Source organism: Schistocerca gregaria, chromosome 3 (assembly GCF_023897955.1).
Source record: "Schistocerca gregaria isolate iqSchGreg1 chromosome 3, iqSchGreg1.2, whole genome shotgun sequence".
In the NCBI taxonomy this organism is placed as follows: Eukaryota; Metazoa; Arthropoda; class Insecta; order Orthoptera; family Acrididae; genus Schistocerca; species Schistocerca gregaria.
The window spans coordinates 250,817,740-250,832,649 of NC_064922.1; the positions used below are offsets into that span (position 1 = coordinate 250,817,740).

General features: G+C 42.0%; 1 protein-coding gene across 1 annotated transcript; it reads right to left on the reverse strand.

The window, feature by feature from the left end:
- Window positions 1-9,711: 9,711 nt before the first annotated feature.
- Window positions 9,712-14,139, reverse strand: LOC126354440 (methylated-DNA--protein-cysteine methyltransferase). The gene is made up of 4 exons (XM_050004126.1): window positions 13,880-14,139; window positions 10,638-10,786; window positions 10,456-10,554; window positions 9,712-10,082 (listed from the first exon to the last, which is right to left on the reverse strand). The coding sequence occupies exons 1-4, from the start codon at window positions 14,032-14,034 to the stop codon at window positions 9,895-9,897; spliced, it is 591 nt and encodes a 196-aa protein (XP_049860083.1). The 5' UTR covers window positions 14,035-14,139; the 3' UTR covers window positions 9,712-9,894.
- Window positions 14,140-14,910: the final 771 nt, after the last annotated feature.

Below are 14,910 nucleotides of genomic sequence, written 5' to 3' on the forward strand. Positions count from 1 at the left end.
AGAATTCTTGAAAATAAAGAGTGCCCCAGAAAATAATTCAAGTCTCTGTAGTAAGATTGAGAAGAAAGATGCTCACATCCACAATAAAGTAATGCATGGACTCATCTTATCTCAGTTCAGAACAACAACCAAAATAAGTAGCATGCTTATGAAGTATTTACATTTATCTGATGAAAAACTACATATAATAATCTTACGTGTACCACATGGACATGACGTCAGATGATGCATTTTCTGAAAACTTTACTCCATCCTATGGGCAAAACAGCAGTTGCCTGAGAAAAAAAATGTTTCAATGGAATGCTGTTGAACCCTCTCACTCTCCATACTGTAGTGCATTACTAGCAGTAGGTAAGTCCAATGGTGAAATTTGTTTAGTCTTGGATGAACATGCCATTAACAAAATAATTGTGCCAGTTCATACACAACCTGAAAAATTAGAGGATCTATTGCAGAAATTTCACACTACACTTCCTAACTAGTGCCATGACCACAGCCCCCTCCTGGCAGGTCCAACTGTCTAATGAATCTAGGAATTATAAGGCTTCTGGCCATGCTGGCAGAAGTTACTAGTTTAATGTATTACCACCTGGGCTCAATGTATGTTCAACTGACAGATGTTACGAATTTAGTGTGGGGCCCTTGGTCTCAGGGTAAGTTCCGGTGTGTTTATTGCTGCACTAGATACAGTTCTAGAACCTGATCTGCTAGATAAAGTGACTATGTAGATGATATTTTAATTGCTACTGCTATTTGGGACATACATCTGGATTTACACGAAAGAATATTATATAAATTTTCACAGAGTGGAGTGACAAGAAAAAAAATTTGAAAAAAAAAAATGGTCTACAAAAAAGTTGATTTCTAGGACGTACTATAGCTCCTTCAAGAATAAAACCTGATCCTAGTAAAACAAGTGCATTAAAGAATTTTCCAGGTCCTAGAACAAAACAGAAACTTAACACATGTATTGGCCTCTGTTCATGTGCTGGTCCCTGTGTACATGATCAATTGCTTAAAGCCTGGAACTGTTAAGATTACTAAAGAAAAATGCAGTATGATGTTGGATGAAGAAATGTCAGTTAGGATTTGATGCTACAAAAACTGCTTTGTTAAATTCTGAAATCCTGTTATCCTGACATGAATTTGGATTTTTATAATGCAACAGACATCTTTTTCTGGTCTTGGAACCTGTCTATTTCAAATTCCCAAAAAGGACAACAGAGTAGTTTCTAAAGTCAAAACACTTCCGGAATTTGAACATATTCAGTTCTTGCCATATTATGGACATTCAAGAAATTGAACTACTACATTTACAGGAAACGTTACAATATTTTGTGCACCTGCAAGTTACTCCACAAGGCTGCCAATACGCCTTCAGAAATATAATTTTGAAATAACGCACATGAACGCTAAAGACAATGAAGTAGCAGACACCCTGCCACACCCATCACAGGGCTAACTGATCTTCGAGACTTACTTCAGCAAATTAGCGATAAAACAAAACCTTTATTGTTACGTGCTTGTCTTTATGGCCTTTTCTAAAAATATATCAAGCTATATTCCATGATGTGGCAACTGTCAACTAGAATGAATGGCCACTGCCAAACTGTTGCCAAAAATAAGGACGACCACCTAGTGGTTGCAACATGCAACAGAGCACAACATGCAACAGAGCACAACATGCAACAGAGCACAACATGCAACATTTCGCATGTCATGTGCACACATGAGGGAGACCTTTTGGCCAAAAACTTAAATGTAAATTCGGGGAGTAGCAATCTATCCTTTTCATATCATCGTCAAATTTTTAAACAAACATTTTTGTACCATTTCTTATCGAACTTTGATACGTTATTTGTTTCCTCTATTTGTGATCTTTTGTGTTTCATTTTACCAATGACTTCACAGTTTCAATAGCGTTATGTGCGACTTCAAATATTCAAGGAATGACTTTCTTATACACACTGTATATCAATTAATCTGATGTTCCTGTAAGAAATTAATATTTATTGAGGACCAATGTGTTCGGTCAATAACCTCTACTGAGCCACTGGAAAGGGCTGCTGTCTTCGGAGGAAATGAACATCCAAAGTACAACAATCCATAGGTTGGTTGGATTAAAAGAGGGGTAAAGGGAGCAAACTAAAAGGTCATCAGCCCCTTATTCCAAATAAAACAATGCCGCATGTGTGAGAACAAAACAAATGGGCTGACAACTCAAAATGGAATGAAAGGAAAAGTTACAAGAACAATGAAGGGCAACAAACATGTAAATGGACGAAAGGGTACAAGAAAACCACAGAAACAGGATGAAGAGATTAAAACAACAAAGCAGATTACCATGACTGGCTGACCATGAAAATAAAAAAGGAAAAGCCAGCCACTCTGCAACACATTACAACCTCCACCCTAGAAGCACTAGGGTGGAGGACACAGAGGGACAAAGGACATGTGCTAAAACTTAGATCAAATGGTACAACCCACCCTCACAAATAAAACTAAATCAACCAATGAGGTGTTGTCAGATTAAATTAGCGGCAATGAGTCAAGTAACCCAAGATTTCATTGCTGGGCAGTCAAAGTGGGACAGTGCACCAGAATATGGGCCACTGTCAACAGGGCACCACACCGACACTCACGCGGATCTTCAGAGCACAGGAGGTAACGATGGGTCACTCAAGTGTGGCCAGCGGAGCCGGCAGAGGACAACTGATTCACTGCGAGAGGCCCGCATGGAATATTTCCACACATCTGTGGTCTCCTTAATGACACACAGTTTGCTGTGCGTACTGTTACGCCATTCCGTTTCCCAAAACCAAAAAATCCTATGGCGTAAGTCAGAACGCAGGTCAGGTACAGAGATGCCCACCTCCAGAAGTGGTTTCCATGTAGCGTGTCGGCAAGTTCATTGCCTGGGATGCCAACAGGTACTGGGGTCCACACAAACACCACTGAACGACAGGACCGGTCCAGGGCATAGATGAACGCTACCAAAGGATGGCGAGGGTAGCACTGGTCAATAGCTTGTAGACTGCTCAAGCAGCCAGTATACAGAGAAAATGATTCCTTGAGGCATGAAAGTATTTACTGAACTGCAAGAGAAATGACCACAAGCTCTGCAGTGTATACAATGCAGCCATAGGGCAAGGAATGCTTTTCAAAATTGCCTCTGTGGACGTAGGCGAAGCCAAAATGACCATCAGCCATCGAGCTGTCGGTGTAAACCACTTCAGAGCCCTGTAACACGTGAAGAATCGAGAGAAAGTGACAGCAGAGAGCGGCAGGAGTAACTGAGGCCTTAGGATCATGCGAAAGGTCCAGACGAATCGGTGGCCTATGTGCAGACCATGGAGGTGTATGCGGATGGACCTGGATGGGAGTTGGTAAAGAGAAGGACCCCAGTTCAGACAGAAGGGATCACAAGTGAACTGCAATTGTTAGCCCTGACCCGGGCCGCCGATGCGAGAGATGAACCGCTGCGAGTGGAAAAAGGAGACGATAATTCAGATGCTCAGGAGAACTACAAATGTGTGCAACATAACTGGTGAGCAGTTGTGCACATTGGATCTTCAATGGAGGGTGTCGCCGAACCATAAATCAGACTCCCATAGTCAAGGTGGAATTGAACAAGGGCTTTGAAGTGCTGCAGCAGAGTAAAAGGATCTGCACAACAGTTGGTGTTGCTCAGGCAGCAGAGGGCATTGAGGTGCTGCCAGCACTCCCGCTTAGCTGAATAAGGTGAGGTAGCCAAGTCAATTGGACATTGAAAACCAGTCCTAAGAGTTGATATGTCTCTACTACAGTGAGTGGATCGTCATCAAGGTAAAGTTCCGGTTCCGGATAAACAGTAAAACACTGATAGAAGTGCAAGACAGATGACATAGCGTCTAAAAACGTGAAGCCGTGGGCAAGATGCCCATGACTGCGCTTTAAGGATGGCTCCCGCTCCCGCTCAACAACACCATTGCTGGTTGAGCAGTACGAAATGAAGTCGTCTGCATACAGAGAGGGTGAGACGAACAGCCCTACCACTGCTGCTAGACCGTTAATAGCCACTAAAAATAACGATACACTCAATACAGAGCCCTGCGGGACCCTATTGTCCTGGATATGGGGGGAGCTATGGGAGGCACCAACTTGGACATGGGAAGTACAGAGCGACAGGAAATTCTGGATAAAAATCGGGAACGGGCCTCAGAGACCCCACCAGTATAATATGGCAAGAATATGATGTTGCCAGGTCATGTCATACACTTTGTGTAGATCAAAAAAGACAGCAACAAGGTGTTGGCATGTGAAAAAGGCTGTGCAGATGGTAGACTCTAGGGACACAAGATTATCAGTGGTAGTGCACCCCTGGTGGAAGTTACCCTGACATGCAGCCAGTAGGCCACACGACTCCAGGACAACACCCAACCGCTGGCACACAGTACATTCCAGCAGCTTACAAAGAAAGTTGGTGAGGCTGATAGCTATATCAAGCGGTTTTTGCCGGGCTTGACCACCGGAACGATGGTGCTCTCCTGCCATTGCACCAGAGCCGGTTGAAGATGACGAGGAGATGGCACTTGTAGCCAGACAAGAGATGTTTCATCATCTGACTGTGAATCCGATCTGGCCCAGGTGCTGTGTTGGGGCAATGTGCAAGAAAAATGGCTCTGAGCACTATGGGACTTAACATCTAAGGTCATCAGCCCCCTAGAACTTAGAACAACTTAAAACTAACTAACCTAAGGACATCACACTCAACCATGCCCGAGGCAAGATTCGAACCTGCGACCGTAGCGGTCAAGCGGTTCCAGACTGAAGCGCCTAGAACTGCACGGCCACACGGGCCGGCTGCAATCTGCAAGATCACTGAGCAGTTCCCACTCTGGAAATGGGGCACTATAGGTTTCACTGTGGCATGTAGTGAATGAGAGGACTTTCCTTTCCATCTGCCGTTTGTGGGTGCAAAAGGCTGGAGGGTGGTTCTCCGACATAGAAGCTCAAGCATAGTGCTCAACTATCACATTTGCGTCGGTACATAGCAGGCCATTGATGGTAACGCCAGGGACACCTGTTGGGGTCTGGTTCTACATCTACATCTACATCCGTACTCCGCAAGCCACCTGACGGTGTGTGGCGGAGGGTACCCTGAGTACCTCTACCGGTTCTCCCTTCTATTCCAGTCTCGTATTGTACGTGGAAAGAAGGATTGTCGGTATGCTTCTGTGTGGGCTCTAATCTCTCTGATTTTATCCTCATGGTCTCTTCGCGAGATATACGTAGGAGGGAGCAATATACTGCTTGACTCTTCGGTGAAGGTATGTTCTCGGAGCTTTAACAAAAGCCCGTACCGAGCTACTGAGCGTCTCTCCTGCAGAGTCTTCCACTGGAGTTTATCTATCATCTCCGTAACGCTTTCGCAATTACTAAATGATCCTGTAACGAAGCGCGCTGCTCTCCGTTGGATCTTCTCTATCTCTTCTATCAACCCTACCTGGTGCGGATCCCACACTGCTGAGCAGTATTCAAGCATTGGGCGAACAAGCGTACTGTAACCTACTTCCTTTGTTGTCGGATTGCATTTCCTTAGGATTCTTCCAATGAATCTCAGTCTGGCATCTGCTTTACCGACGATCAACTTTATATGATCATTCCATTTTAAATCACTCCTAATGCGTACTCCCAGATAATTTATGGAATTAACTGCTTCCAGTTGCTGACCTGCTATTTTGTAGCTAAATGATAAGGGACCTATCTTTCTATGTATTCGCATCACATTACACTTCGCTACATTGAGATTCAATTGCCATTCCGTGCACCATGCGTCAATTCGCTGCAGATCCTCCTGCATTTCAGTACAATTTTCCATTGTTGCAACCTCTCGATACACCACAGCATCATCTGCAAAAAGCCTCAGTGAACTTCCGATGTCATCCACCAGGTCATTTATGTATATTGTGAATAGCAACGGTCCTATGACACCCCTCTGGGGCATACCTGAAATCACTCTTACTTCGGAAGACTTCTCTCCATTGAGAATGACGTGCTGCGTTCTGTTATCTAGGAACTCCTCAATCCAATCACACAATTGATCTGATAGTCCGTATGCTCTTACTTTGTTCATTAAACGACTGTGGGGAACTGTATCAAACGCCTTGCGGAAGTCAAGAAACACGGCATCTACCTGTGAACCCGTGTCTATGGAGCTCTGAGTCTCGTGGACGAATAGCGCGAGCTGGGTTTCACACGATCGTCTTTTTCGAAACCCATGCTGATTCCTACAGAGTAGATTTCTAGTCTACAGAAAAGACATTATACTCGAACATAATACGTGTTCCAAAATTCTACAACTGATCGACGTTAGAGATATAGGTCTATAGTTCTGCACATCTGTTCGAGGTCCCTTCTTGAGAACGGGGATGACCTGTGCCCTATTTCCAATCCTTTGGAACGCTTCGCTCTTCTAGAGACCTACGGTACACCGCTGCAAGAAGGGGGGCAAGTTCCTTCGCATACTCTGTGTAAAATCGAACTGGTATCCCATCAGGACCAGCGGCCTTTCCCAAAAAGACGCCTGATCTTTGTCCAGATTTGGGAAGGTGACATATGGCACCCAATGGTTGACACTTACCTCTCCAAACACTCCTTTTTCCATTGTTTTATAAGTTGGCGTACACGGGCACAGAGCCACTTAAAGGCTATCAGATGCTCTAGGGAAGGGTGTTGCTTATGTCGCAGTAGAGCTTGCCGTTGCTATGTAATTGCCTCAGCGACTTCCGGTGACCACCAAGGGTCTGTCTTTCGCCAGGGGCACCCTAAAGAACGAGGGATCACATTTTCTGTTGCAGAAACAATTGTGGTAGTCACCTGCTCAACCATCACATCAATGTTACCATGTGGGGCAGAGTCAATGGTGACATCAGAGGTGAATGTTTCCCAGTCCGCTTTGTTTGTAAGCACATCTGGGCAGGCATCTGTGGGCCTGATGCCGGGGCAGTGACAGGAAGATGGGGAAATGGTCACTACCACACAGGTCGTCATGTGCTCTCCAGTGGATAGATGGGAGAAGTCCTGGGCTCCAAATTGATAAATCAATGGCTGAGTAAACTACCTTGAGCCACACTGAAATGTGTTGTGGCCCCAGTATTTAAGAATCAGAGGTCGAACTGAGACAGTAAAGTTTCAACATCTTTGCCTCGGCCAGTACGCACGGCGTCACCCCACAAAGGATTATGGGTGTTAGAATTTCCCAAAAGTAGGACAGGTTTAGGGAATTGATCAAACAGTGCAGCTAGTACATTCAGAGGTACTGCATCATCTGGAGGAACACAGTTATTTCCTGTGTCATCCATATTCTCACAGCCACAACTTCAATAGGGGTTTGAAGGAGCACAGGTTCACTAAAGACTGAGTTCAGGACATAAACAAAAACTCCACCTGACACTCGATTATAGTTGCTACAGTGCCTGTAATATCCTTTATAGCTGTGGAGGGCAGGGGTCCACATTGCTGGGAACCAGGTTTCCTGGAGGGCAATACAAAAAGCAGGTGTAAAGCGTAACAGTTGCCGTAGCTCAGTCAGGTAATGGAAAAAACTGCTGCAATTCCACTGGAGGATGATATCATTGTGAGACTGGAAAGGCATGGAACATTTAATGAGGCAGTTTGCACCTCAAGGTCACCTGCTGTCACTGACTTTTTGGCTGAGCAATCTATATCCATTGTGTTTGAGGGTCTGGTGAGATCTAGGTCCTCAGCAGATGCCAGAATCTCCACCACATCCTCAGATGCAGAACATGTAGGTAGTGCTGGTGTGGGTGCCACTGCAAGTTCCTTGTTCTTAAAGGTCTTCTTTTTCGATTTCTCGTGCTGTTCCTTGGGTTTCCCTGGCTGGGAAGACTTCACTGAATCAGTCTCCGGGACTGAGGGTGAGCGTGAAGCCCTGCAACCAGCTGCTCTTGGGCTCTTCAGCCGCTGGTGGGGGTCATCTTTCCCATTAGCAGAAACCTGGGAAGCAAGTGACCCAAGGGACCCCTTCCTGGCGAGAGGAGCAGAAGAAGCCTTACGCTTCTCTGGCTCAGAAGTAGGGACTGAAATTCCCGATGGTTGGGGGGGAGGGGGGTTGCTCCCAACGTAGGTGGTGTGGAAGCAACAGGGAGGGAAGTGCCCCCATCATCAAGAGGGAAGGTGTAGTCTCCCAATTCTAAGAGGCGACAGGAATTCAAGGAACTGATGAGGCGAGAACTGTTCTCATAGCAGCGGCATATATGGCTTGCCGTCACAGCAGTAGACCATCACCTCGACCTTCTTGGGAAATATGTCACTCTCAAAGGCCAAGATGAAGGCACCGGTGCCAACCTGGTTATCCCTCGGACCTCAATGGATGCACCTGACGAAATGAACACCTCACCACTCTAAATTGGTTTGCAGCTCATCAGACTGCAAAAGAAGGTCCTTGTGGAATATAATACCTTGAACCATATTTAAGCTCTTATGAGATGTGATGGTAACAAACATCCCCCAATTTGCCACAAGCGAGTAATACCCGTGACTGGACAGAGGACGCCGTTTTTATCCAAACTGACAGCACATTTTGGACAAGCCCTCCACCTCCCCAAACTTGTCTTCCAAATGCTCCTCATCAAACTGAGGCATCATAGAAATGAAAGATTCCCCATTAACTCTCGTACATAAGATATACCGGGGCAAATAAGCTTCACTGACATCCTTAGCCTGGCATTCCTCCCATGGTGTGGCCAGGGAGCAGAACGACTTGGGATCATATTTCTTAGCATTAAAGTTAGGTTTTGCCTGCTTCGAGACTGCTGGTGGCATTCTACCAGCAAGACATGACATACTATGCTTCATGGCTGTCATCTGCCCTGATGCAACCTACTCCCATGGGGCCTTCCCACAGGTGCCACCCAGCTGCAGCAAAGGCCACCTGGCAGGATGGCCATTGCCGGGAGTCCCGAAGCCCCAGGATGACGGGCATCTACTCCTTGGCATAATTGGGGAGTTAACGGTGCAGGCATTAGCATAGTGACCCCTGTGTTGTCAGGGGAGCAACACCCAACAGGGTACATGACAGTCCCAACACAGCGGACTGGCTACCGTGCTGGATATGAGGTACAAAGAAGTCCATGGTCATCACGGACATAAAGTGACACTGCATAGTGAATGGTGGAAAATGCGCCCAGGAATGTGTTCTCGCACAAGAGATGGAGAATGTGTGGGACTGCAATGCGATGACGAGAAAGTGGGCTAAAGATCTCAATGCACGATGGACATGATGCACCATGTGAGGTGCCCTTCCACAACTGGTTCGCTCTTCGGGAAAAATTTCAAAAAATCGAGGTCACACCCTACACCGGACCATCACATACAGGCCGAAATGTGTGAGCCTCCTTTTAGTCGCTTCCTATGACTGGCTGGAATACCTCGGGTCCTATTCTTACCCCCAGACCCACAGGGCGGAGTCAGCAGATAACTCCTTCCAATGGCACTTAATGGTATCCTCACGCGCTGCAAGAGAACAGCAGTGAACTGGTTGTCACCAACTGTACACTAATGGTCCGGTCCATATTTTAGACTTTGGCAAGCAATAAATACTGCAAGAAAGCATTTCTTTCTGTAGAGCTGTAACATATTCCCTTCATTTTCACAAATATGTATTCAACAGATTGGCAGGTTTTGATTTCACCAATAATTAACTACAAGTATGGTGAAAATAGTAATTTCTTTTTAATATTCTGTAAGTAATGTGCAGAAATCCATTAACTCTCTCATCATGTTTGAAGATCATGTGTTCTAATCTATGCATCTTTATCTGTTATGATAATAGTAATAAAAATAATAAAAAAAGACAAGATTGCAGCTCCATAGCTAATTTGTATGCAAGTTTCAGCATTTAATGCGAGATATTTTATGGCCTGTTATGCCCTCATGCTCCAAAAGCCACAATTTAACTTCATTTCTGGTGCCTCGGGCATATTGTCCCATTGTACCATCAGTACGAATAACTCTGTGACAAGGAACTATTATTTGGAATGGATTTGTAGCCATTGCTGTTCCAACGGCCTGTGCAGCCCCTGAAAATAGACACACAGTTTACAATAGAAATGTGTAAAGTACTGTAAGTACTGAGTAAGTTATCAATGATGTAACTGATATGGACAGAGCCTCTGACTGGGCACAGTAAAATTATTACTGTTTAAGAGGCCCTACTGGAAAAAATTCAGTTTGATAATTGATTTTAGTACAAGACATCGATCAGAATCTACACAAGCTAATGTAAATTCAAAATTGTGTGCAAGAGAAATGAAATGTGTTCCTGTTTTCAACTGCTCTATGCTGGAAAATCATGTAACTGCTATTATAAATGATTATGTAGCATACCAAGACATTCCACAGTTTAGAGCAAAGAATAAAAGAATAAATTCTGTATTTAAACTAGTTTAGTACCTGGATGGCCAGAAACTTTTGCTAATTCTCCATACGAAACTGTACAACCAGGCCCAACATATTCAGCAAGTTTATTCCACACTTTACCTCTAAATGTGCCTAAAACATTAAAATAGAAAATTACCATTATTATCAAATTTATTGAAAGTATAACCACAGTAGATCACCTGATATTACTGTACCTTCTCCTACAGAAGGGCACATTGATGGAAGAGCTAAATTTGGTAGAGACTGAATCTCGTGAAAATATGTGTGCAGCCACATAACAGTATAAGCAATTTGCTCCTGTGCTGATTTTCCATCTTCTGAACAAATAATTCTTACTTCTTGACTAGAGGATGAAACAAGAAACATTTTGAGGTCATAAACCTGTGCTACACACTAAAGAAATAACATGTCTCAAAGAGTAAAAAATGGACATTATCAACGATGTCATGAAGATATAATGCTCATAGTCACTGAAGTTTACATTCTAATAGTTTTACAGACAGAGGGTATCAAATCGCTAGCTTTTCAAATAAATGGCAACTTGTGTTTTTTACTGGGTGTGTACTGATAAATTAGTCACAATATCTGAACGATGACACATGTGAAATATGAGATTCATGAGGCAGCCAAGAACGAAAGTCAGTCAAGAGGCAGCACAGGGAACAAAATTGCCATGAAAGATGAGAAGCGAGAATACAGAAAAAGAAATTAGCCGAACATTGAAGTATTTGATTGTTTGAGAGATTAAAATGCACGTAAAGCAACTGCCACAAGAAAAATTGAGACACTAATAATTCAATTAATAAATTAAAGAGAAAAAAGATAGGCTTAACACAGCAACTGACAACTTGCCTATCTCATTTTTTGACTCTTATCATCACTGAACTTTCTTGTGATTTACACTGCTTTGTTGCAAGCCATATGGCTGTATCTTGCATTCTGTCATCATCATTTCATTTAGCTATTTAGTGTCTTCTGAAAAGGTCCCAATGAGTTGATCTTCCCTCTGAAACTACAGTTATCTTATATGTTCTATTCTTCTCTTTTGTTTGTTAGGTAAAAACATCTGGTTCTGAATTTCAAGTTTGCTATCAAACTGTGACAACCTAATCTTGTTGGATACAACCACTTTCTTTCTTGGTTTGGTGAGGTTTAAATACACGTCTATGACATTGTGGAAGATAACAAAAAACGTGACCATATTCATCTCATTATAGTTTCTCTATATTTGAAGTAATATAACAAACCTATCTGTTAATCTTTTAAAATTTATATGTAAGTTAAAGACTCAAATTCAACGGCAATAGTAACTAACAATTTGCAAAACATTAAGTCAAGGAAGTAGACACTAGCCAAACTGCCAATGTGAGAAACCCATTCCCTTCATGGTGACACACAATGCAACATCTATGATTGGGGCTGTACAGAGTGGGCAAAATAACACTGGCCCAGGAAACATTTATAAGGTAGTAGTATTGTGTCTAGAGCTCTCAACAGCAATGCTCTCAGAGCTCTTACTAAACTAACTGCAGATGAATGTGTTTAATTTTTTTAAAATTATTAACGGTAAAATATAAAACAATTCTCAGCCACCTTGCTACACCCACATTTCCGTACACAGAAGACCGAAATACACTTGAATGAAATACAAGACTGACCCCGTGTTAACGAAGAGGAGAAATGTTTGGCACAGAAAATGCTGGAAACCATAATTTCAGTGTGCAATTGGCTGCTGTCACAGGTGGGTCTCTCACATGATCTGTCAAGAGTATTTCACTGTATTGTTACATTTGAATGAAAGATGCGTTAAATGGTCAGTTGAATGCAATACACAATGGTTGCCACAGTAAAACAGTGTGAGATGATAGTCAAATGTTAGGCAACGCACAATTCATGAAAAACGTTCTCAGAACTGCATGTGCAACTGTTTAAGACTGGAAATGTGGTTAAGCCTGCAATGTAAAACTTTGTGGCTAAATAGCACAAAACACGCCCTGACTGTGATTAGGGCCTATTAAAAAGAATGCGAACGCAAGACATTGCATGCGTCTTATTGCAAACATTCACTGATTCAGTTTTATTTTCCCCAGCCTGTACAAAGTTAGATGGAACGCTCATATATGGAATTTGTGGCACCTATTCTTATAGGAAACTCATTTTATGCTCAGTAAAACATCAAACACTGGAAAAAAAGAGGGAGATTGGCATCTTTTTATCCTATATTCTTCAATTAAATGCAGATCTTGTAATAAGACTTTAATAAGTCTGTTTTATCAGAAGTATAAATAATAAACACAGTGTTGGAGACATCAACCACCCCGTTGTTATGTGTATAGCTTGTTCCTGGCCACTGTGATACAACGATTGTGGTGGACTACTTACACAGATTTTTTAGCTATGGAATTTAAATACTGGCTGTGCCCCATCTATTAGAATATACAGGACTACATTTTAACTACTATTAAACTGCAGATACAGTAGTGTTTCATTTCACTTATGTCTAGTGAACTGTGATAAGAGATTGTTTGGACATGGAGGAGCAGAAAACAGCTGTCAAGAAATTTGTCATAAACCTTTGTTATACTGAGAAATATGCCCCATGATAATGATGAATCCATTATTCCACACACTATTACATACACCATTAAATACCACAAAAAAAAAAAAAAAGGTTTTCGACTGACAGCTAATCAAATATAGCTCCCTTCTCGCCCTGCTTTGAAGCAAATATGTCAATACATTCTTAAATGTATGAAACATTGGGTAATTTGAATCACATATGAAGGATTCAGTTGTGCAAAACCATTCTACCTGCGATCTCTACTGTGTCCATAACAGTATATGCATGTATGCTGTCATGCAACACCTTCAACTAAAGTGTCTGAGCTGACAGGATTTTACAGATGGGTATTCATAATATTTTTGCCTACATATAAAAGGACATCTATTTACGCCACCCTACTCACTTAATCCAATGATAACTTCCTCTATATGATTTCATTTGGGTGTATCTCCCTCAATATGTGTGTCTACACAACTTCAGAAACTATGCGGCAGCTTTCAAGTGACAAATCGCAAACACTTTTCTGATTGAAATATTGGTGAGGACGGAAAAAAAGGGAGAGTGATACAACCCACATATGCACTAATACATATTTCTACGTATTTTAATTTCCTTTTTTATTATTGAACAACAATAAAACAAACACAAGCGACAGAGTTAGTACAGTGAAATAGAATGTTGGGAAACAACTGATACACGCCCTTTTGTTTGTCATAAACAAAATGGCCAAATTCATTCTTATACCACCTTTAAGTATTTACGCAGAGCAACACTAAACTTTTATTGTTGATGTTTCATCTTTTATACACAACGATTGAAGAGGAGAAAAATTACACTATCGCAGTCTGATAACAAAATACTTAATTTTGTTACCTTTTATCCGGTTGGAACTTATCTCCAACTATTTCATCGCTTTGTGACAGAAAATGTAATCCTCGCTTGCAGACTCTGACATACAGATTGCCTATTGGAGACGAGACAATGCATGAACTGACCAGACAGCGTGTTTTATTCATTCTTTTCGCCATTTACTAACTGCCACGCGATTGCCACATTACATCGAGACTTACATAAATCACAACACCCTCACCCAACATACAAATTTTGCGGCAATAACAAAGTACCTAAGTCAAAGATATAATAGCTTCCGAAATCAAGTCTTGAGCAGCAAAGCTATTAAGAACTTAAATCGAAATCCGTTGAAATAAGTCTTTATCATTGCTTAGAAATACATATTTCTACCAATGATAGAGATCAGTCATATCATCTACTAAGATTATAATCTGACTACAGTTTGCAAAATAACTTAGATGAAAACTTACTGTTTTTACATTTGGCAAACAACAGTTACTTGCTACAGCCATGCGCCGTTTACTGGTAAATATTTCAGAATTTATGAAGGCAGCTGACACATTTCCATAGAACTGCAAATGTAACGTCAGTTTTGCACAATTTTGCTAAATTATCTGTTCATATTAAATACCCCATAATGGCCACAGAGGTCAAAATCATCTCATTGTGTTGAATATACACACTGAAAAGTTGCTTTTTGAATAATTAATAGACTAGAATAGAACAGAAAAAGTATCAGCCCTGAGCTCTCTCTCTCATTTGTTTTCGATGTCTGTTTCACAAAACGTAAGTGTCGCTCTCGTATCTGTAACTTTTGGTTAAATAATTACGCTAATTTTATTGCAATAACCACGTTTGAATTAAAATCATACTTTCCTTTTCCATTAATGCCACATCTCAATTTATTATGTCGCATATTAGAATTTTTCAGGCTACAGCGAAGGAGAGTTGCCGAAGAATTGTTTGGTGGCCACAGCCGAACGCTACTAGTGTTCAGTCGGCATTTACTTTATTAAACTTTTATTTCGTCGTCCCTGATATTTCCTTTGCCG

What these genes read in the sequence shown, in the direction of transcription:
- LOC126354440 (XM_050004126.1), bottom strand. Translation starts at nt 14,034, where the DNA reads ATGGCGAAAAGAATGAATAAAACACGCTGTCTGGTCAGTTCATGCATT. An exon ending in AAGTTCCAACCGGATAAAAG is followed by an intron (nt 10,787 to 13,879) that starts GTAACAAAATTA and finishes TTCATCCTCTAG; the next exon opens with TCAAGAAGTAAGAATTATTT. An exon ending in AAAAGTTTCTGGCCATCCAG is followed by an intron (nt 10,083 to 10,455) that starts GTACTAAACTAG and finishes GTCTATTTTCAG; the next exon opens with GGGCTGCACAGGCCGTTGGA.